The 24,138-nt window shown below is 41.2% G+C and overlaps 1 protein-coding gene across 3 annotated transcripts in view; it reads right to left on the bottom strand.

The window, feature by feature from the left end:
• ATG7 (autophagy related 7) overlaps positions 1 to 24,138 on the bottom strand; it is a 248,663-nt gene that overhangs the window by 152,668 nt on the left and 71,857 nt on the right. For all 3 annotated transcript variants that reach the window (XM_047096223.1, XM_047096222.1, XM_047096224.1), the window contains one exon: positions 15,308 to 15,388. In XM_047096223.1, the coding sequence (XP_046952179.1) occupies positions 15,308 to 15,388 (81 nt within the window). The remainder of the gene's footprint in view (positions 1 to 15,307; positions 15,389 to 24,138) is intronic.

The following is a 24,138-nucleotide window of genomic DNA, read 5'->3' as shown; positions in this document are numbered from 1 at the left end:
TAACGGAAGCTTCCAACCAAAAGGTTAGACATGTCCTTTAAAAAGGATACATTTATATGTGTCTCTACTGAATAGCTGATGTGAGATACATATGAAAAGGACGAGGTTGGGCTTATTCAGTCTCCAAGAACAAGCTGAATGACCAACTTTCGCATCTGCTTGCTAACAAATGTTCACATGTGTGGCAAAATGTGGTCTGAGACTTGACTTCATTGTTACAAACCACACGGCAGCAAGATAACCTGTAATTACTGGAAGCTACTGATTTCTACCAACAGGATTAAAATGCAGTTCAGTCTGCAACAACTGTGGTGCATCAAATTTCCCAAATGGATCCTGTTGGGAAATAACCTCAAAGCAGGAATATCGTGCTGATCAAGCTAATGTACAAACTTGCCATCCTAACTTGGACCATCCAACAGAAAGGCTGTTTCTCTTCAGTGGGAAAACCACAGGAAGCTACAGAGACAGCCTTGGGGTGTGGGTTTTGCTGGGCCTGGAAGCCTGCCAGAAATACCATCATTCTGTCTCTTGGCCCCTGGAATGCAGTGATACCCAAGTGTTGTAGGTTTCTTTGTTTTGTTTTGTTTTGTTTTTAACTTTTTCCCACTGATTTCCCCCAAACCACCTGGACACTGTATTTTACTCAAAATGGTATCATTTAAACAGTATCTGTATTCACAGGAATAGATGGGAGGCAACTTCCTTAAGTAAATGCAAAACAGAAGCATTTGTATTTTCAAAAACAGTCCTGTCTTGGATTCTTAGCAGCTGCATGTCCGTACCTTCCAAATGTTTTAAAAAATATTTAAGCCGAAAATTAACCAAAAAGTCTAGTGAACTATGTTTGTCATAAACAATTTTTAAAAAGCATTTAATGTTTATTTTTGAGAGAAAGAGACAGACAGAGCATGAGCGGGGAAGGGGCAGAGAGAGAGGGAGACGCAGAATCCGAAGCAGGCTCCAGGCTCCGAGCTGTCAGCACAGAACCAGATGCGGGGCTCGAACTTTCGAACGATGAGATCGTGCTTAACTGACTGAGCCACCCAGGCGCCCCAGTCATAAACAATTTCTTGAGGAAAAACTTTGAAACTCTCATCCCCATCCCATGCACCTGTGCTGGAGGGCACATAGAAGTTGCCCTAGTCCCCACAATGTTCCTGATATCACAGTAGAAAAATGATACATTCTTCTGGGTGTCGGGATTCTCCTTTAAAAGGACAAGTCCCCCAAGGATAACCAAATGGTTCACCATGGAGCTTAACTAACCAGTCCTAAATACTGCTAAACTTTCTTTCTTTCTTTTTTTAGGTTTATTTATTCAATGGGGTGCCTAAGTGGCTCAATAGGTTAAGCATCCGTCTTTGGCTCAGGTCACAATCTTACAGTTCGAGTTCGAGCCCCACATCAGGCTCAGATGCGTTGATGGCTCAGAGCCTGAAGCTGCTTTAGACTCTGTGTCTCCCTCTCTCTCTGACCCTCCCCTGCTCATGCTCTGTCTCTGTCTCGTTCTCAAAAATAAGCATTAAAAATTAAAAGAAAATTAAGTTTATTCAAAAGAGAGAGAGCAAGAGAACGCATGAGCAGGGGAGAGGCAAAGAGACAGGGGAGAGAATTCCAAGCAGGCCCCTCACTGTCAGTGTGGGCCCAACATGGGGCTTGATCTCACGAACCATGAGACCAGGCCTGAGCCAAAACCAGGAGCCGGATGCTTAACCAACTGAGTCACCCAGGCACCCCTGCTACAACTTTTAAATGGAAGCTTCCCCCTCACACTCCCCCAAGGACAGTACATAAGGATTCTGTGAGTGTTAGTCTTGCCACATCACTGTCAGAGAGATGTTTAACATGGTAGGTAAGTGAACTCAGAGTGCTGGAAATCCTGGACTTCCATGTCATTTCTCCTAGCTTAGTGAACTCTTGACCTGATAGATTGGGTAGCCTTCTTGCTAGCCACTTCCTGGAAAGCTTGAAAAGGACATTGGAAAGACATCCATAACATGTGCCCAAAAAGAGGGAAACACTGCAGCAGTTAACATGATGAAGCCAAGGCAGCTGGCCCTCCCTGTGAGTGTTGCTCTGGCCTCCAACCTCACTCAGAGCCATGGCAAGGAAAGCCAAGATGCTTGAGGCTAGAGAAAGGCTTCTGAGGAGCAGTGTGGGACAGGGGCAGGAACATGGACTGCAGGAGGCCTGGTGTTGTCACAGAACTACCATCCTGAGTCCCTTACATCCCTGCCCTCTAAGAACACACAGGTATTCAGAATTCAGAGGGAACATAGCCAAGATGTCTTTCTTAAGGTTCATACCCGCTCCTCTGGAATTGTGGGCCTGACACTGGTCACAGATACCTGCACAGTAACTTCAGCAAATATGAAGATTTGCCTCCTCCCCTAGCACACATTCCTGGGAACATTAAACCTCAGCTTCATTTTGGTTAATAATGAAAACGCTGGATTAAGATCAACTGCCAACTAGAAAAGAAAAGTGAAAAGGAGAGAAAAAGACACAGAATGTAATAACCTACACATTAATATTTGCTCACCTCTTGAGGCCATGCCCTTTCAAAAGAAATGCTCATCCTTTTGGTTTCCTTCCCTTTTCAACCTCTAAGGATAGAAAGACTTTATGGCTATAATTATGAAGTGAGTCCACTTAGGAAAGGAGATGAGAATTGCACCTGATTTCTGCTTTAAAGAACGAACAATTAAACACACTTACAGTACCAATCATATAGGACAGTGGCACACAAGCTCTCGTTTAATCTTCACTGCCCCTAAAAAGGTATCTTAACTTTTTTCCACCCAAGTGAAGCACAGAAAGTTTGAGATACTTGTCATTGGTGACACAGTTAGTGGGTAGTGTCGTCTCTGAAGCCAGCGCTCATTTCTTTCTTTAAGGTTTTTTTAAAAATCTTTAGAGAGCGAGTGAGCATCCAAGCAGGGGAGGGGGCAGAGAGAGAGAGCAGCTTCTATGTTTAGCCAGGAGCCTGACACAGGGTTTGATCCCACAACCCTGGGATCGTGAACTGAGCCGAAATCAAGAGTTGGATGCCCAAGCCAGTGCCCTTTCTATGGCACAAACCGTATCAAAAAGTCCTGTTAGGGGCGCCTGGGTGGCGCAGTCGGTTAAGCGTCCGACTTCAGCCAGGTCACGATCTCGCGGTCCGTGAGTTCGAGCCCCACGTCAGGCTCTGGGCTGATGGCTCAGAGCCTGGAGCCTGTTTCTGATTCTGTGTCTCCCTCTCTCTCTGCCCCTCCCCCGTTCATGCTCTGTCTCTCTCTGTCCCAAAAATAAATAAACGTTGAAAAAAAAAAAAAAAGTCCTGTTATCTCTCAGCCAGCTCCGAGCTCCCTTGAACTGGTGTGCTCGCTTAATCAGACCCCACAAACTGTCTGAAGCTGTTGCAGTGCTGTTTTTTTTTCTTTCTAATTTTAAAGTTTTTCTTGCAAACTGCTTGTTCCCTTGATTCACAACATGCAGCTTCAAATTACTTCTAGCCTTTCCAAAAAATCAAACCCACCCTCAAAGGTCAAGAACTCACCACTGCTGAGGCTATTAAGAGGAAAATATTGTGAGATCTGAAGCAATTTCCCCAGAAGAACTTGTCAAGTGTCCTGAGCCTGCACGGCAGAGCCGAAGCAAGCACACCATCTCCCCCAGGGACCTTGGGAGATGGCCCTCTTCTTGGGACTTGCAGTTCTTTTGCACAGAGGGTGCTAGGGTGTCACAGGCCTCATTTTTCAGGTATTAAGTGCCTACTGGAATATTCTCAATAATAGGAAACAGTAAGCTATTAGGCAACAAACAGCAGATGTTAGGAAATACAACTCTTACTCCTCCAGTAGAGCCAAGTGACGCGTGCATGTTTTTGTTTTCTTTGTTACACACGTTACTCTACTGGTAAATCGGTTTGCACTTGTTTATTTTTTAAAGCCTGCTTGCATTATGATTGGAGTCAAGTCTGCCGGGTCAAATTGAACTAACAGAAAATCTAGATAGTGGCCCATAAAGAGCAATATTGGGCTCATGTCCCACGTCTGGGATATGTGAGAGGTATTAACACAACAATAAATAACTTGCCTCAATTCCCACTTTTGTTACCATTTCCCCCTTCAGGGTCCTTCATGAGAGAGCGGATATAAAAGGGAAATGTCAAGTACAACTGAGAACTGGGAGAAACCCAAATTTTCTCTCCCACCTTTATAAATAACATGAAAATATATGCTTTTGCATGGACTTCTATCCCAAGTGGGAGTGCTGACAAAGGTCTTTAAAGTATCCAAATGCTCTACGGAATCCAGAGTCAACTACAAAGACACCAAGGCTGTCTAGAGTCATGAGGACAGGTAAGTTCTGACTACAGGCAATGGGACTATTCAGAACAGTCCTCATGGGAGGCGGGTCAGTTATCCCACATATACTGCCATTCCTCAAGACCCTGCTGGATACACACACATCCAAGTACACGGTTCCTCTGATTTGCAAAAACTCGCTACATCTATTCTCCCACTGAGTGCTTACATTTGGCACACTTGCAGCCGTTTCAGGATCACAGACAAAAGGATCACTAAAATTTTCCCATTTTAGTCGGATGGCTATGAAGTCAAGATGTCAAACTTTGGTGTGCACTTTAATCAGCCACTAGAAATTCTAGAAATGAGAAGCATGCAGTCTTTTCTTCCTTGTGAAGAAAAAAACAACTTTGGGGCACCTGGGTGGCTCAGTTGGTTAAATGTCCAACTTCGGCTCAGGTCATGATCTCATGGTTCGTGGGTTCGAGCCCCGCGTTGGGCTCTGTGATGACAGCTCAGAGCCTGGAGCCTGCTTCGGATTCTGTGTTTCCCTCTCTCTCTGCCCTTCTCCTGCTTGTACTCTGTCTCTCTCTCTGTCTCTCTGTCTCTCAATAATAAACAAACATTAAAAAAAAAACTTAAAGAAAAAAACTTTAATTTCTATGATAAAAACTTATTTAAAACTAGGGAAGACCAGGGGCACCTGGCTGGCTCAGTTCGCAGAGCACACAACTCTTGATCTCAGGGTCATAAGTTCGAACCCCATGTGCAGTACAGAGTTTACTTAAACACACACACACACACACACACACACACACACACACCCCAAAACAAAAAACAAACAAAAAAACTAGGGAGGGCCAGACACTCCAGAATTTATCATCACATAAAATATTTTATAAGTTATAATGACAGCAGCTTTAAGAATAGGATGTTCTCAAACAGTTCTTTCCACATCTTCTATGGCAAAAAAGGCTATGGTGGTAAGTACTTTTAGAAATACCTGGACAGGGTATTGGAAGGCTTTTTAGAAAAAATAAAATGGAGACTCTTAAAAATCCTGCAGGAGAGCAAGCAAAACCCTTCAAAGAACTCATTGCCAAAATGTGTCCTTTAATAAAATGTTAGGTCATCTTTGATGAATCCCAAAGGCCCCTTGTTTTAATATCCTCTAAAAATGATCTTCCAATCTAATAACAAATCAGCGAAAGCATCAACTAAAGCAAAGGAGACAGTAAAAGCTGAAAAAGAAGATCAGCTGAATAAATATTCGGAACACTGAAACGTAACATTCAGTGATAGCCACCACTTATGGCATTTATGGCATAAGGATAAATCACACCTTGGCGCTAACAGGCAAAGGGCATCCTGCTGCTGAGTCCTAGCCACCTGTCTGATTGAGTTCCTGCAGGGCAGAGCTATCTTCTTTCTTCCTTCTCCGGTTCTGCTGTTCATCTGTTCACCTACTGAATCGTTACTTTTTTCTGCCATTCAAAACATCTACCTGATCATTTCCTACCATTTACTAAAAACTAGTTACCCCTTCCAAGGTAGGAACATTTCTTGAGTAAAGATGTTTATATAATTCAAGTATAGCAAGTTATATTGAATCATGTAAGGTAAGTTTACTATCTTGTCCAGAAGGACATCATCAGAAACTTCAGAGGCTTTTATTCACCTCTGTGTCCTTCAAAAATGTATCATGAATTAGGAGCTTTAATGTCTGCTCACGTGAACTATTATGCCAAGAGTCATTAAAATAAACTCACATAAATATATATCTGGGTGTTTTTAGTATTCAGTGTAAACAGTTAGTTATATGTTGTATACAACTTGTCCATGTACAAGCACATACATCCATAAAAAGCTCCCCAAGTTGATGGCTCCCTTATTTCAAAAACCCAGCAGTAACTACCATGATCCGCCCTGCCCCCCCCCCTTACTTCCAAAGCTACTGAGGATGGAGAGAGAAGGGAAGATGTCTCATGAATATCATATATAAATATTTTATGAATATAAATGAATGTATGAAGTATGAACATAAATATAAATTATAAAATACACATATATCTTTATATGAAAAAGGAAGGAACATGAACAGATGATAGTTGGGGCTCTTTGTCCATCAGGAGTCAAATCAGTGCACCACCAGAGATGCGAGAACTCTCAGAGCTCTGAGCAGGGTATCTTCCCTGTCCTAAACATAGTTGGGCCTGAAGAAATGGTGATCAAGAGACCGCACAATCTCAGAGTCATAAAACAAAATCCAGTGGTAAATGAGCTCCTGAATCTCCCTTTACTACAGCTGAGGAAAATGAGTCCCCAGAGAGAGATGGCAACTTTCCAAAGCCATACAAGAGGTCATGGTGGGGCTACTTGCAACATTCATTCCCCAGCGTCTCACCCAGGACAGCTTGGGAATGGCAGCAAAGAAAAACTCATAGTACAAAGGTGCTTTCCTAGGATCCACAGGCATGTTTCTGGGACTTCATTGAGTCACTGAAATTGTCTGTAAAACTGTGTGTGGCTTTGCATTTTTTATTTTTATTTTTATTTTTTTCCCCAGAGAAGCAGGGTCTACTGCTCTGGTCACTCTGCACAAGGTCCAGGACTTAATGTTAAGAACCACTCTGTCAAGAGATGGGCTTAGGGTGGGGGAGGGGAAAAGAGCCCAAAAGTGAGTGAGATTAATTCCAAACTAATAGGAACCCAGATTTTCAACAATCTGAAGATTATGCTTGGGCCGGGCAGCCAGTGGAACCATGTAAGAACACAGTACTAAACTTTCTGGTCTGGATCATAAAAGGATCCTGTAAGAAAAAAATGTGTTCAAGCAAACTAGGCATGCCTTTGTGACCTCAGGTGACAGGGAGAGGAGTAAGCAGTACAAGCTTTAACTACCAATTAGGACGTCTCAGAAGACCACTGGTCAGAGGTAGCAAGCAAGGCGCAGTTCTCTGGACTCGAGGAGAAGGTTTTGGCAGTACTTGTCATGAGTCATGATGGAAGGTTTCTCAGCCTCTCAAAGCCAGGGCAGCCTTGACCTTCAGTCAGGACTCTCATTGTACCTGCTTGTACAGTGAGCCCAGAGAGGGTTCCACACACCCCGGGTGACCTATTTCAATCACAGGGGTCTTTGTTTTCTCATTTCTGATGTCAACACCAGTCCCAGGAGTGGGCAAAGGCCTTGGTACTTGGTCACAGGGAACTGGATACACGTCAGCCATTGCAATTTCCCTGGGAAACAGAAAATATTTTCCCCACTCTATGGATGAGGAAATTGAAGCAAAGGGAGAAATGTCCAAGGTTTTTCAAGGAGGTGAAGAGCCAAGAGCTCCAAGGTTAGAGCTTGCAGTTACATACTCCATACTGCTTCTGGCTGGATATTCTGTCTCCATTAGGGAACCAAGCAGCTCTGGAGACTGGGAAACACTAGTTGCTAAGCACAAGATGTGGGATACAGCTTATACAACACGACCATGCACATGGAATCCATCACACATTACAACAGAAGACTGGAGGCCTCACTGGGTAAATGAGATAGGGAAAGGGAACCTGGGGGTTACTCATCATTTTCCAAATCAGAGATTTATGTCCCTTTTGGACAGGAGAAGGAAAAGCTGGCTGCAGCCCAGTTTTGAGTAATATTTGCCACTGAGAAGCTGTATGCAAAAATTCCTGGCACAAACTTTGGAGAGCTCTTCCGACTGGGCTCTGGCCAGTCCTTATAAATGACTGAGATTTAAAACCCTATCAAATCAGAGAAGCAGGGAGTATCCTTGATGAAGCACCATAAATCCATCTCTCGAAAGCTAATTTCAGACATACAATAGGAATGTTCAGAGAGAAAAATTATCTATACATACCTCTATACATAGCAATTGTCTTTCTTAAGTCAAGAAGGGCAGAGATCAATGGCTAACTGTGGTCTGAGTGGCTGGAATATGGTTGATTATCCTGTTTAACCTTAAATATATTTTCTGATTTTTCTATAATTAAAATAGATTGCTGTGGAATAAAGAATAAAATTAAGAAAGGAAAATATAAGAGCTACTAACTTTGAGTGTCAATAGAGAGCCAAAGCTTTCCTCATCTGACTGACTCATTTAACAAAAGAAGTAAAGGAGGTGGACAGAGCAGGGAGCACCTTGCTTGTGGTCACTCAGGCAGCCAGCAAGGGACTCAGAGCCAAGACCCTGGAAATCCCCTGAATGACTTCCTGGCCTCTACACCACCCTGTTGCAGCTGCTGGACTCCTTAGGCTAGGAAACTCCCTATGATTGGTGCTAGATGAGAAACCATTTTAAATGGAATTGTAAAATTCAAAATGGCAGCCTCAAATGCTAGACCAAGTCCACCAGATTCCAACTCAAGAAGAGCTGAAATTGAAATAGCACTCACAAACAGGACAGTCTGTACGGACCTGGGTGTCCAGTGCTCTGTCACAACTGCTATACTGAACAGCTTCATAAATGTGCCATGTTTTCTTTCTTGTGGCTATTATTCATGCAATCCCCCCCCGTCTACAATGCCTTCATCTTGTTCTATCTCCCACGTGTTTCTAGAAATTCCCACTCATCCTTTAACATCAACTCAGAAGTCACTTTCTGCAAGACCACCCCGTTCTCTCCTGTTTGAAAAATGAGTAGGAATATGACACCACCACAAGAGGATGTACCTTGACTGCAGAGCATATCATGATATGGTTTATATATCACTGCTGGTTTATAGGTCAGTCTCATCCTCTAGATAGCATTCCTTAAAGGCAGTGGCTATTTTTATCATCTTTGTCCACTGCAGGGACTCAAATGGCAGTTGAATAAAATGAATACCAGCTAACAGCCATACAGCAAAACTTTAACCTCTCTTTGCATATCTATGACTTGTCTTTTTTTTTTTTTTTTCTTTAACATTTATTTATTATTGAGAGACAGAGAGACACAGAGCATGAGCAGGGGAGGGGTAGAGAGAGGGGGAGACACAGAATCTGAAGTAGGCTCCAGGCTCTAAGCTGTCAGCACAGAGCCCAACGTGGGGCTTGAACTCACAGACCTGAGATCATGACCTGAGCCAAAGTCGGTTGCTTAACCAACTGAGCCACCCAGGCACCCCTATGACTTGTCTTTCTATCCTCTAAAGGGTGCATTTGTAGAATCTCAGGCACCAGATTGCTCAGGGACAGTTTTTTTCTTATACAAAGCTTAAATAGCTAAGCTGAATACTGTTATCTCATGCTTTTTAAGTAACAAGGAAATATGATAGAAGAAAGTTAGGATTATATAATACAAAAAAAAAAATCAAATGGTTGGCTAGGAGAAAGGCAAAAACAAACAAACAAACAAACAAACAAAAACATATAATTTATTCTATGAGGATACCAGCTAACATGTATTATTCCTACACCCCTATCGTTCCTCAAGACACAGAACACAGATGCACACAAAAGGTTAACAGCAATCACTTTGGGAAGTTTAATCATAACCCATCAACAGAAGAGCCTGTGGCAGAGTAAACACCAAAGGTATTATTAGGGTTGCTAATTGCTAATTAAAATCCCAAGATCAGGTTTCTGGGCACATCTTGCTACATCTGTGCAGTGGGCAAGTCCCAGATGGTATGAAAACAAAGAATGGGGCCTGCTTCTTCCTAAAAGGCTATTCCTGCAGTATCACAAAGGTTGTGGGTGGCAGACTGTGCAATAACCACAAGAATATCCACATGCAGTTGCCTCAGGCACAGCCCTGCTCTGGACTACTGATCCGCGACAAGTTTCTAGTCAACTTCTGGGTCCCAGGAATTGGGCTATGGTTGCATAAAACACCAGAAGGTGCTCAGCTTTCTCCTTATAGGCAAAGATGATGGTCATAGTATTCAACATACTGTCCCCCTTCCTCGAGACAGACCGGAAAGTAGGACAAGGGGACTTTCTGAGCTGAAGGAAAACAGTCTATATCTTGATTGAAACGTGGGTTACAGGGGCGCCTGGGTGGCGCAGTCGGTTGAGCGTCCGACTTCAGCCAGGTCACGATCTCGCGGTCCGTGAGTTCGAGCCCCGCGTCAGGCTCTGGGCTGATGGCTCAGAGCCTGGAGCCTGCTTCCGATTCTGTGTCTCCCTCTCTCTCTGCCCCTCCCCCGTTCATGCTCTGTCTCTCTCTGTCCCAAAAATAAATAAACGTTGAAAAAAAAAATTAAAAAAAAAAAAAAAGAAACGTGGGTTACATACATGTGTACATTTGTCAAAACATAAAGAAGTGTTCTCTCTTAAGATTCATGCATTCCACTGTATATAAATTCTACCTAGGAAATAAGAACCACGCACAAAAATCGAACTCTAATTAGTAGGTTTATTTTCTGCAGTAGTATGGGCTAGCAGTTTTGAACTCCCTTTCTATGGGGCGCCTGGGTGGCTCAGTTGGTTGAGTGTCTGACTCTTGATTTCAGCTCAGGTCATGATCTCAAAGTTTGTGGGATCAAGCCACACATCGGGCTCTGTGCTGACAGTGAGAAGCCTGCTTGGGCTCTTCTCTCTCTTTCTCTCTCTCTTCCCACCCCCCCCCCAACCTCCCCTGCTCTCTCTCAGAATAAACAAACATAAACACACTAAAAAAAAAACAAACCAAACAACTACTTTCTATGTATTCCAGACTTGAGCAAGTGAGTAAATACATCCAGGATAATGACAGCCAGGTTTCTCATCATTGGGGAAGGTAGTTACAAATATAGGAAGGGGAAAATTAGCATCACCAAAGGAGATAAAATACATTATGTGCCTCCTGACACAAAGATATATCATCACATCTTTGGTACCTCTACCAAAAATTCATAACCTGACTCTAATCATAGGGAAACATTAGACAAACCCAAAATGAGAGAAATGCTACAAAATAACTGGCAAAAATATCAAAATATTGAGGTTAAGAAAAACAAAGAAAGGCTAAGGAACTTTTCCAGATTGATGTGATAACTAAATTCATGCTCGATCCTGAATTAGATCCTGAATTGGACTGGTAGAAAAAAACAATAAAGAACATTTCTGGTACAAATAACAACATTTGAAATACAGACTGGATTAGATTAGTATTGTGGCAACATTAAACTGCCTGAAACTCCTTTTTCTTAGGAAAATTCACACTGAAGTACAGTGTTTAGTTGGAAAGAACCACAAGGTCTCCAACTTACTCTCAAATTTTCAAGAAAAAGAGAAAGGTGGGGAGGAAGAAGAGAGAAGGGAGGGAGGGTAGTGGGCACATACACGAATGGGGCAAAATAGAAACAATTGGTCAATCTGGGTATAATATAAGGAGGTTCCCTGCACTATTCTTCCAACTTTTCTGTAAGTGTAAAATTATATCAAAATAGAAACTTACCCCCCCCCACAAAGACCCTAATCTTCCCCCCAAAATATTTAGGTGAAAGTTCATAATAACTAATTCAATGTATTATGAGAAATTCTTTTAAGAACATTGGTTTTAAAATTCTATTTTTCCCTCTGGTAGCAATCTACAAAACTTGACTCGGTTCTAAATTCCTTTTTAGAACTAAAAACAACTTGTATAGCTTCAAATACGATTTTTTGAAATTCCAGTGGCAGACATTGTCATTTTAGAAAGTCTTATGATATACGGAAATTGGAACGAAAGCGCCTTTTCACTACCCTCTCCCTCCAGATTCTTCAGTAATTTTTCTGTAAGTTTGAACAGTGCCAAGTTAAAACCAAACAAGATAAGAAATGATTTATGTGTAGATGATTCAGCCTTCCCAGTCACAGAGAAGTATATTTTTCCCCACCTCAGGCCTTATAAAAGGTCTATACATGTATATAAACACGGTAATCAACAGAGCATTATTACTCAGCACTGAGAGCTTATTCTATCTCCCCCATCTTTCTGCCTGCATTTGTATTAAATTAAGACACAAGTGAGGCCTTGGTCCTGGAGGGGGAGGGGGGGAAGCAAAAATATCAAAAACTACCACAGGAAAAAATTACTTCATGGATATCAAAGGAGAATTTTTAAAAAGTCATTTTTAGCCCCAAAGAATCTTTCTGAAACAATAACAACTATGATATGACTCAGTATAAAAATATTATGCTAAGTATGCATTAAGAAAAATTCACATGCACAGAGATGAAACTGTAATTGGATTTGTCATTTCAAAGTATTAATGTTGGGTTTGCAGATAATAGAGAATGACATTCTCCTAAGCGAATAAAGAAGTTCGCCAAGTAAGTAAAGGCCGTGTTTCTACTGTAAGGAAATACGTGCGCCAGTGAAGCAACCTTTTCAGCACAAAAGAAATTTAATACCCAGACCACATGAAAAGTGATCGCTATGGGAATAGCACAGCTGTTAAAATCCAAGGCAGTTTGTATTAAATCGTCCAACATGTTTATGTAAAGCAGGACTCTCAGAATGACCACCAAGAAGAATTAAGTTTGCTAACAAAAAAGTGATACCTATATTTAATGTAATGCTTACAATAAGTGTGAAAGAAAAATGCAAAGCGATTCTTTCTCAAAGAAAATAAGGGACCTTGGTTAGCTGGTATGCTTGTGATTCTTCACAAACAGTATCTCCAGGACTAACTCAATTACGAAAGTCAACAAGAAGGAATCGGAGTGCTTGCATTTCACTTACAAAACCCAATTATCTTTATTTCATTGACTAGTCTAATCTGCATAAAGCCACAGAAAATCTTTGGGCACCTGTGCCAAATGATTTCAGTATGAAAATTAATACTGCCAAGTTATTTTGAGACCAATTAACTGAGCCATTCAAAGAAAACAAAATGTGCTCACTGTAAAGCATATAATCTTAAACTTGCATTTCTGAAGACAGAAATGCATGTAGACATCCTTGAGGCCTTGACTTGAACAGATAGAAGATATCTCAAAGAGATGACAAAAAGAATTAACTTATGAGTAACTAGTGACCAAGTGGTAAGCTTTAAATCTCAACACGGACACTTGGGATGCATAATAATAACACTGCTTAGTTTACTTCATTTTTTATTCTTTTTTAAATTATGGCTCATAATTTAATTTTTTTAATTTTTTATTTTTTTCATATTTATTTATTTTGAGAGAGAGAGAAAGAGCACTTGTGCACAAGCAGGGGAGGGAAAGAGAGAGAGAGAGAGACAGAGACAGAGAGAGAGAGAGAGAGAGAGAGAGAGAGAGAATCCCAAGCAGGCTCCAGTGCTGTCAGTGCAGAGTCCGATACAGGGCTTGAACTCATGAACCATGAGATCATGACTTGAGCTGAAATCACGAGCCGGGTGCTTAACCGACTGAGCCACCCAGGCAGGCGCCCTTATTTTTTGAATTTTTTTTTTTTACTGTTTATTCATTCTTGAGAGAGAGACAGAGCATGAGCATGGGAGGGGCACAGAGTAAGGGAGAAACAGAATCCGAAGCAGGCTCCAGGCTCTGAGCTGTCAGCAAAGAACCCGATGCGGGGCTCGAACTCATGAACTGTGAGATCATGACCTGAGCCAAAGTTAGACACTTGACTGACTGAGCCACCCAGGTACCCCAGTTTACTTTTTGAAGAAAAAAACTGCTCTAAATGTTTAAGCAACAAAAATTAACCAAATTTATCAACATTCTCAAATCTGAGTTAAGCTGTTAGAGAACCTGGTTAGGATTGTGCTTCTCATAGGATATGACCCAAGTGAAGTTTTTTTATTTTTACTTTTGTTATTTTTTTATTTATTTTTGAGAGAGGGACAAAGACAAAGTGTGAGTGGGGAAGGGGCAGAGAGAGAAGGAGACACAGAATCTGAAGCAGGCTCCAGGCTCCAAGCTGCAGCACAGAGCCCAATGTGGGGCTCAAACCCACAAACCTTGAGATTATGACCTGAGCTGAAGTTGAACCCTTAACCGACTGAGCCACCCAGGTGCCCCAAAGTTTTTGTTTTTTAAACCTTATCAACTCAGAGTGGAGGGAATTTCCCTAGAATTCAATCCCTTCCATACTGCCAAATGTAGGCTACGTGGCAAAGAAGTCCTGAATTAGAACTGAGAGGCCAGAGTTTGGGATTAACGATCCCAACTCTATTTTGCATAATGCTTGAACATGAAAGCCTTGTCAATAAGCTTGGGTTTTAAAAACCCAGGTTATATCACTGAGCATCAGAAGGCTTAAAGGCATACAAAAGAAAATTAGCTATAACACACGGCATACAGGCACAGCTAACTTAGACTATATCTAGACCTATTAAAAAATGAGATGTGTGGCATGTGGGTGGCTCAGTCGGTTAAGTGTCCAACTTCGGCTCAGGTCATGATCTCACAGTTTGTGAGTTTGAGCCCCGCGTCGGGCTCCGCTGACAGCTTGGAGCCTGGAGCCTGATTCAGATTCTGTGTCTCCTCCTCTCTCTGTCCCTCCCCTGCTCATGCTCTGTCTCTGTCTCTCAATAATAAATAAACGTTAAAACAATTAAAAAAAAAATGAGATGTCATCACTGTAGTTTTGAGATACATCAGCCGTTTCCCATTACAATGGAGGACATACCAGCTCTATTTTTAGAGCCTCTGGAAAGATCAAAGCTGAAGGGGCCCTTTGATGGGCTCCCTATCCAGGCCCCTAATCTCTGTTTATTTTTTGTCATTATGTAGATCTCCAAAAGACACACCACCAGGACTGCCTAGTATCCCCCCCTTGTCTGAGTAACACTTAAAAATTGCTCTATGATGGTCCATGCAAAGGAGGAACCTCAGGGGAAGAACAAAACCTACTGAAGTTCATATTCAAGCCGAAAATTAACATGATGCAAGTATCGATACAGAACTGTATTATCTAATTCAGTCTCTCTTTGTACACTATCAAACTTTCTCAGGCTGGTTTCTCTGTGAGAATGAATACAGATAAGCAACACCTAGAAAATCCTTTCCAGTTTTTTAGACACCACCCCTCCCTGCCGAAAAGTTCTCAGTTGGTTTCAGTGCCTCTGGCTGGTACAGTGATGGGCTCAGTTTTAAAACCAAGTCCCTCAAATGCAGAGTGACTTACTTTGGAAGAACAAGCTGTACATTTGTCAAATGCCAGGCTGACAGGAAGGACATTATCAAATCGTGACAGAAATCCCCGGATCTAAAAACAAAACAAAACAAAACAATTCACATCAAGCTCAGAACGCCCATACCTGTGAAACGTATTTGTAGTTTCTGACAAGAAGTGGCAAACAATATGGTGGTCCTGATACAGATTACTAGCAAAAATAAAGTTCGGCATAGAGATTTTCCCCTGTACCACAATCAGTTTGAGGAAGAACTGTATCATGTCCTTTATTACATTAGGAGCCGGGGCCTACAACCTTTTCATGTATGTGAGACCTAAAAACACCAAAATACAAAATGAAAGCAGTAAACTGTAAAGTATTGTTGTAAGAAATGTCTTAAAAAATTTAACAGATCAACTAGTTTAATGACGGCTCACCTCTCACATGCAAGTTATAGTGAATATTGGTAAACTTGAGTATCTAGGGTATGATAGTGGGTGGGGTGTCACAGGTGAGAAGGCCTGGGGACTATCCGAGGCAGAGAAGGTGTTAAATATATATCCAGTTATTTGTTTGACTTGAAACAGACAGGGATTTTAAAAAAAAAAAAAAAAAAAAATCACCAAATTTATGGGGAAACAGTGCCACCTTGAGCATAAACTTCTAGACTACAACTGGCTGCCATTTTAAAGGATATCCACTATAAGTAACCAGGTTCCACAAACTATGATTTAAGTCATTTATTGAGAACATTATACCTCTCTAGAACTATACTTACACCAAAAGGAGAGTTTTAAACTGTTGTGTATATCATTAACATATTATTACAAAAAACATGAATGGTAAACTCTGAAGTGTCCACAGGACTCAGCATTTATAATAAGACAGACAACATGAATCCTCTCATGAGTTAATTTATTTCATCTTCCCAACTGCCCCCATTTTATGTTGATAAAACTCAGGCTCAGAAAGGTGAAGCAACTTGGCTCAGGAAAACAGAAAGTGGCAGAGCTAAGATTCAAAAGTAGGAGTCTTGACTCCAAACGTGGCCCTGACCCTCCCTCCTGCCCCCTACTCTCCTACCTCACCCCCTCCCTCCCTTTCTCTCAGGGTATCACAGGTTTGTTTTCGATATTAGGTCTCAACACAAATCAACAGTGTCACCTGAAAAGAGCAAAAGGACCAAGCCTCACCTTTCCTGCCTTTAGCCACCCTACCCACACTCACCCCAAAAGAAAAATAAACAAAACCTGACAAACTCTTTAAACAAACAGGCTTCCTGCTGCAATGTGATAACTCCACCTTCATGCCCACACTGCACCTGTCTAATTTCATGTTCATACTGGAAAATCGAAATGGCCATGGCAATCTTTCAAATACCTTTAATGATGCAATCCAAGATCAAAAGACCATTTGGTAGAAATGATAAATTAGATAGCTGAGATTAGTTAGATGGCCTCATTGTGAACCTGTGAAAATGTGACAATCTTCTAGTTCTTTCAGTCTCAGGAATGTGGGTGACCATTTCACCATACAGGACTGGAGGCACAATTGGGGTCTTAAGTTTGCTATTCAGGATACCAAAACAGGAGACATGAAACTTCTAGAAAAGACTTTTGAAGTAGGTCATAAATGGGAATGCTGAGATCCTATGAGATCAGCAAGTTACAGGCTTAAAAGAATTCTCACAGTGAGCCTTCTCACACCTCAATTCCTTTTATATTAAATTCACTTAAGGAAAAATGTTATCATATTTTGCATATTTTCCATTAAAGTATTCACTGATATAGCCTATATTACTGCCTCCATATGCGCTTCATGAAAAGATTTTCTTCATTCTTTTTTCTCCTACAACTAATATCTAGTTTTACATTGTACAAAGAAATATTGGCAATTTTCTCTGCTAAACTGTCTCATGATTGCAGATGGAAGGTGAAAGCTTTGAAGGTAAGAGAGACAGAAGACCAAGCAGGAAGGAAGGCAGGAAAGGAAAAAATAAAAACAAAAAACACAGGTGGTGAGTAACAGAAGAAAAAGAAACCAAAATGAATGGACTGGCCAAGCATGGGCCCACACACTATTGTTTAGCACCCCCAGACAGCTCTTTACTAGGAAACTGTGATTCATTTTCTCAGGAAATGAAGTAAAAATAACATCTGTGTATGAGGCCTTTCAAATTCACCAAGTTGGTATCAGAAGGCCCAGGGCTCAATCAATTAGTTTCAGGTAATTTTTAAAAGGAAAACCTTCTCAAACCAATTGCATCAGACTCCTAATGGTTATCTCCACAGGTGAGCTCTCTCCCTTCCATTTAATGCAACATTCTGCCATTGATTAATTTTTCCAATACACAGCTCCAAGATGTGTCACTTTTTATTAATTTTCTACAGCAGAAAATTCCTTATGCTGGCATTCAAGATTCCACCCCCACCCCACTCATCTGTCCCATCCTGCCTTTCCAGTTATGTCTTAAATTGAAACTTCTCACTGGCCCCGTATAACTACCAAGCTGAACTTCCAAAGACATTCCTGAGTTTCTGACCTCATCTTAGGCTGAATTCTGTGACTCAGAACTCTTCCTTTTGGAAACAGCTACATAGCCAAGTCTTCATCTTCCTTAAAAGCCACTCAATGCAAACACACCTCTTTCATAAATTCTCAATCTACCCACACCAAGCATAGAGACAATGTTCCATCATCTGGAATCCTTCCTTTTGATATTTACCACTAAATACCTTCCGTTAGTGATTAAAAACAAAAACAAAAACAAAAAACAGCATGTTAGTGGGATATAATTCATGTACCATAAAATTTATCTTTTTAAAGTATATAATTCAGAGGCTTTTAGTATATTCATGGAATAATTATCACCAATATCTAATTTCAGAACATTTCCATCACCCCAAAAAGAAACCCTGAACCTATAAACAATTAGTGCCCATTCTTCACTTTCCCCAGGAAACCACTAATCTACTTTCTATTTCTACTGATTTGTCTATTTTGCTTATTTCCTAGAAAGGGATCATACAAGACTGGCTTCTTGTTCTTAGCATGTTCTCATGCATTTTACATCAAGTATCTGTACGTCATTCCTATTTATTGCCAAATAGTATTCTGTTAAATAGATACACCATATTTTGTTTATCCATTCATCAGTTGAACATTTCTTTTGGGTATCTACAAAATTGGGCAGATACAGTAACTCCAATTATCTTAGGAATTAATGAATCACATGGTAACTATATGTTTAACATTTTAAGGAACTGCCAAACTCTTCCCAAGTGACTGTACCATATTACATTTCTGACTTCAGGGTCAACACTTCATACGGTCTCTTTGAGTACAGCCATCCCAGTGAGTCTGAAATGGCAGCTCATTGAGGTTTGGTCTGCATTTCTGTAGTGACTAATAATGTTGAACATTTTTCCATGTGCTTCTTGACCATGTATATAGCTTCTTTGGAGAAAAGACCATTCAAATTCTTAGCCAAATTTTAAACCGGATTTTTTTATTGTTGAATTTTAAGAGTTTTTTTTTTTTAATATATTCTGGATAGAAGTTTCTTTTCACATAAGATTTGCAAATATTTTCTCCCCTTCTGTGGGTCATCTTTTCACTTTCTTGATGGTGTCCTGTGAAGCACAAGACTTTTTATTTTCATGAAGTCCTATTTATTTTTTCTTTGGCTGCTTTGTCTTATGGTGTCATATACAAGAGGCCATTGTCTGACCCAAGGTCATGAGGATTATTAAGTTTTCTTCCAGTTTTACAGTTTTAGCTGTTATATTTATGTCTATGATCATTTAGAGTTAACTTTTGTACATTAAGGGTCCAAATTCATTCCTCTGCATGTACAAATCCAGTTGTCCCGGCATTTCATTGACAAGACTCTTCTTCCCCAGTTGAATGGTCATCAAATGACCATACGTGTAAAGGTTCATTTCTGGACTCTCAATTCTATTCTGTTGGTCTATAAATCTATCCTTATGATAGTACAACACTGTCTTGATTATAGTAGCTTTGTCATCAGTTTTAAAATTGGGGAAGTGCAAGTCTTCTAATTTTGTTCTTCTTATTCAAGATTATTTTGGCTATTCTGGGTCATTTGTCTTTCTCTGAGTTTTAGAATCAGCTTGTGTGCTACTATTACTTAAAAATATTTTTTTATTTCTCTTGCTTTTAGAGGGCAAGACACAGGTTGAACTATATACATTTGCCCATGGTGCAGTGATATGCTTATAAGAGAGACTGCATATCATTATGAAATGAATGACAAAAACACAAAAATCCCAAAGCCTATCAAATTATTCATATCTGAACTATACACAGAAAACAAGTCCCAGACAGACCACAAGAAAAACTCCAACTTAGCACCATTTACATTTTCCAGGCAATTTGAAGCCCTTCCCCATCAACAATGCTTTAAATCCCCAGTATTAAAAATGCACTGAGCTTCCACAATATGCTCTGCATTCCCTCAAGCTTACAAGAAATGTGTAAAATTTAAAGAGCAGAGGTTGCTACTTAAAATTTTAGCCCCTTCCTTAGACATGCACAGAAATCGCAGAGAAATCTAAAATCCAGGTACCCTAGGCAAAATCCTTATAAATATTTTCACACCTATTTAAGAGGCCAGTCCTCAATTCACAATCCAAGAAGTTTATAAGGATTTGTCCTTTGCTTAGGCAGAGAAAAACTCACCATCACCTTTCTACTTAGAAGTGTGCCTACTTAGAAGGTATAGGAAGCATTATGCTCATTCAGCATTTTTCTGAATTTGCCCGATAAGAAGAATCCCCTGGAACTTGATTCAAAAGGCCTGGGGTAAGGCCTGAGGATCAGTATGCTTAACAAGAGCCCCCAGGTGATTCTCATCAGGCAAGCATGTGAAACAGGGGCTTTCGGTTACCAACCTTATTCACACCTTCCTGTGGTTGGCTCTAAACACTCAACATCTCCTGTTAGATGTCAGAAAACAGATGGAAGCATTTAGCAAACCTCTCATTCTTTCCATGTTTTCTAAAGATAGCACCACCACACCTCATTTTGCCCACATCCCAAATAATGTTCAAATGAAAAGGCTTTATAAAATGATATTAAAGTCATTTCCCCATCCACATGGGAACTAATAAGTAAGGCCTCCCGACACTGCTCAAGGTAAGTTCTCTAACTTTGGGGACTACACACAGTTTACTGTCACCTCTTAGTCTATTATTAGTATTTGCTGTCAATCTTTCCTTATGGGGGTGGGGCAGGCATTAAAGAACTATTTTTAAAGATTTAACTCTACCTATAAATAAAAACAATGAGCCCATGACAGAAAACAGAAGAGCAAACAACAACAAAAAATAACCCATACTCCAACAGGATATTTACTCCCATTTTCGTATTTAAACAAAATATTTAAATATTTAACTTCCTTTTAAATCACCTCCTCTGAATACTGAGAGGGGAAAAGTGCTAATTTTACAAACACACATAGGCCTCTCCACCTAGCTTTCAGGCTAATAAGAGCAATTCCTTAGAGGGGCCAAACCTTGCCTGCTTCCCTGCACATTTTATTTTTTAAGTTTATATTGTTTTTTTCCTCTCAACACAGAAAAGAATAAGGAAAAAATTTAAATGGCCCATATGGTAATGGATCTGTAGATGCCTAGGACTGAGGGTGGGGATATTAGCCAAGTAAAGGCACAAAGCAAATTCTGGGGGTGATTGGGAATGTTCTGTATCTCACTTGGAGTGGTAGTGGTTATATACGAGTGGAGTGTATGCACTCAAAATTCATTAAAATGCACACTTAAATGAGCATACATAAATTATACCTCAAGGAGCGCCTAGGTGGCTCAGTTGGTTGGGCGTCCGACTTCGGCTCAGGTCATGATCTCACAACTCATGAGTTTTAGCCCCGAGTTGGGCTCTGTGCTGACAGCTCAGAGCCTGGAGCCTGCTTAGGATTATGTATGTATGTATGTATGTATGTATGTATGTATGTGTGTCTCTCTCTCTGCCCCTCCCCCACTCACACAGTCTCTCTCTCTCAAAAATAATAAACATTAAAAAAATAAATTATACCTCAAAAGGGTAAATTAAAAAAAAAAACTGTTTATAATCTTAACATTTTCAGAACAGTTCAGAAAGGCACAAAGGAAAATTATAAGTCCGTATTGCCCCCCAGTCTCCCATCCTCAAAATAATCTCCAGCTTCAGTTTTCTGCATTGCCTTCTAGGAAAATAAAAAAAAAAAAAAAATCACACACAAACCAGCTCTAAGAGGTATCACTGCTACCCCCTGAATCCTTAAAGGCCCACCTGGGAATGACAGAACCTAGAAGAAACACAATCCACTGTGGTTTCTTGGCTCCCTTAGTTCTCATGGCCCACAGGCCCCAACAAGGGTGAAAGCAGCCTGAGGTGAAATTCCCCAGGTCAAATCCTAGTGAGGCGCTTGGTGGTGTTTGCATTTGGCTGACAGTGCCTAGTGAGCAGGACAGGCTCCCCTCATCAGCAGGAGTAAAAACCCGGCAGGAGATATGCAAAAGCCTCAGAGCAGGGCCTTTAAACTCTCTTTGGCCTCCCTCCTGGGCGGTCCCAGCAGCACAGTGGGTGATCGCAGCCCAAATCATTAGGCACACCTGTGCATGCCTAATTAGCTCCATAGGCGCACAGGCAGAACACATGCTTAGGCTGGAGGTGTGTGCTAGGGACAAGGTGTCAAGGGTCCTTCTGGAAACCGAACTCATGATGGGAGCACAAAACTCAAAGTCATGTTCAAAGAGCAGGATTTGGTCTGTGTTAACTTGACGAGAATTGTGTTTTGTCCCATAGGATGACACCGAGAAGCCATTTATTTTTAATAGACTGAAGCTGTGGTTCTCAAATGCCTAACGTCTCTGGAGACTGTCACTCAGTGGATCTGGAAGGGGGCCGGGAAATGTAATTCTGAAATGGCTCCCAAGGTGACTCTGAGGCACAGCTGGACATGGGAACCCCTGGATTAGGCGGTCTTCCACATAAAGGCCAGCTAATATATATACAGTGTATGTATGCATGTGTGTGTGTATATATATGTATATACATGTATATATATACACATATACATATATGTAGTGTATATATATATACATACATATATTAACATATATATATATGTGTATATATATATGGCTAGTCTATACCCAGACCCACTTAGATCTCCTCCAGTCCATTCTCCAGGCAGCAGCCAAATCTTACCATGGTATATCCAGCTCATGACTTTCCACTGTTTTGGGGTGAGGGTCCAGGCCTTTCAAATGGCCCAGCGGATCCCTGACTGCTTCCCCTCAACCTTATTTACTGTGCTTTCCTAGCTCTGTTACTGGCACGCCCGCGGCCCTGCAGGGCCTCAAACTCACCAAGCATCTTTCTCACCCATCTTCTCTGCCTCTCCTGTCCCTCCCCTACAGTGCTTAACCCCTCTCCTTTCTCTCTTCCACGAAAACAGCTGCTCCCTCTCCACCTTGCAAGCTGTGCGGGAAGGCATGTCCTGGAATAACATGGAAAACAGGAAGAGAGGGAATACCATCCCTGTGCCCTGTGCTCTTGGGTGTTTTTGCACACTTATCTCAATGTATCCTCACAACTTTCTCGGGGAAGTAGCATCACTTGCCCAAGGTTCCACAACCACTAAATGGCAAAGCCAGGATTCAGAGTTCTGTTCCTTCTGGCTCCAAAGCTTGGGGAAGACAGCTGCAGAGCATGGGGGAGGTAAAAAAAAAAAAAAAAAAAAAAAAAAAAAGGAAGAAGGAAAAAGGAAAAAGAAGGCCATAGGAATTAAAACAAACAAACAAACAGTCCTACAAAACCCAAAAACACAATACCTAGATAGGGGCTATCAGGGCCTGGGTAAATGAAATTATCTTCAGTCGTTTATGCCCAGTTGGCTACAAAGTCAGTAGATCAGGAGAAGAAAGGGGCCCCTTCCATTCTGGGCTACCACTGGCAGTGTGTATGCCAAAACTGAGTGAAATCAGCCTGAGCTCCAAGCCCACCTTGCCTCGATGGGGAGCAGGGACCCAACGCCCACAGACAAATAGCCACTCTGAGGAGGCGCAGCACAGCCACAACGGAACCTGCTGCCTTGACTTCACACCAGTTTCTGGCAAGCCTGGCAGTACTTCTAGAGCTTGGAGTTTGAATATATAAAAATGAACTCCAAACTCCAAGAGCTCACTCTTGGATGCTGAAAAGAGTCTTAATCAAAATAAATGTCAAAATGGGGAGTTGAGCAATTGCAAAACCCCAGGCACAGCACAGTCATCTTCATTTCAGACAATGGCGTCGGCGACTCCCAAAGATCCACCTCTCCTTATCAAACTGGAGTCACCGAGGGACAGAAGAACTGAGTTGGAAACGAGCCAGCATCATTCTTAGAAAAATCCTGCAGAATGGAGCTGGCCAGTCTTTGCAACCCTTCCCAACACACTCATTGCTTCCAGAGTTTTATGAAGATTCTTTGTAACTTCCTTTTTAGCAGAGCACAGAAGCTCCCATTTTACCATTTTAATTAAAAGCGAAAGAGAAAGATAAAACCAACATTTACAAGTGTCCCTGATGTGCCCGGAACTGTGCTTGATAAATGTGATGTAATCTGTATGTTAATTCCAGGAGTATATTATATAATTATCCCCATTTTTTTTTAAACATTGAAGTGACAATCATGTTTTTAAGTTTATTTATTTATTTTGAGTGAGAGAGAGAGAGAGAGAGAGAGACAGAGACAGAGAGAGCAAGGGAAGGGCAGAGAGAGAGGGGAGAGAGAATCCCAAGCAGGTTCTACACTGTCAGCATAGAGCCCAACAACACG

Source organism: Lynx rufus, unplaced genomic scaffold, assembly GCF_022079265.1.
Source record: "Lynx rufus isolate CCGP_SWC_20201006 ecotype Redwood Valley unplaced genomic scaffold, mLynRuf1.p SCAF_4, whole genome shotgun sequence".
NCBI classification, from domain to species: Eukaryota; Metazoa; Chordata; class Mammalia; order Carnivora; family Felidae; genus Lynx; species Lynx rufus.
This window is presented reverse-complemented; position numbering and strand designations above follow the sequence as displayed.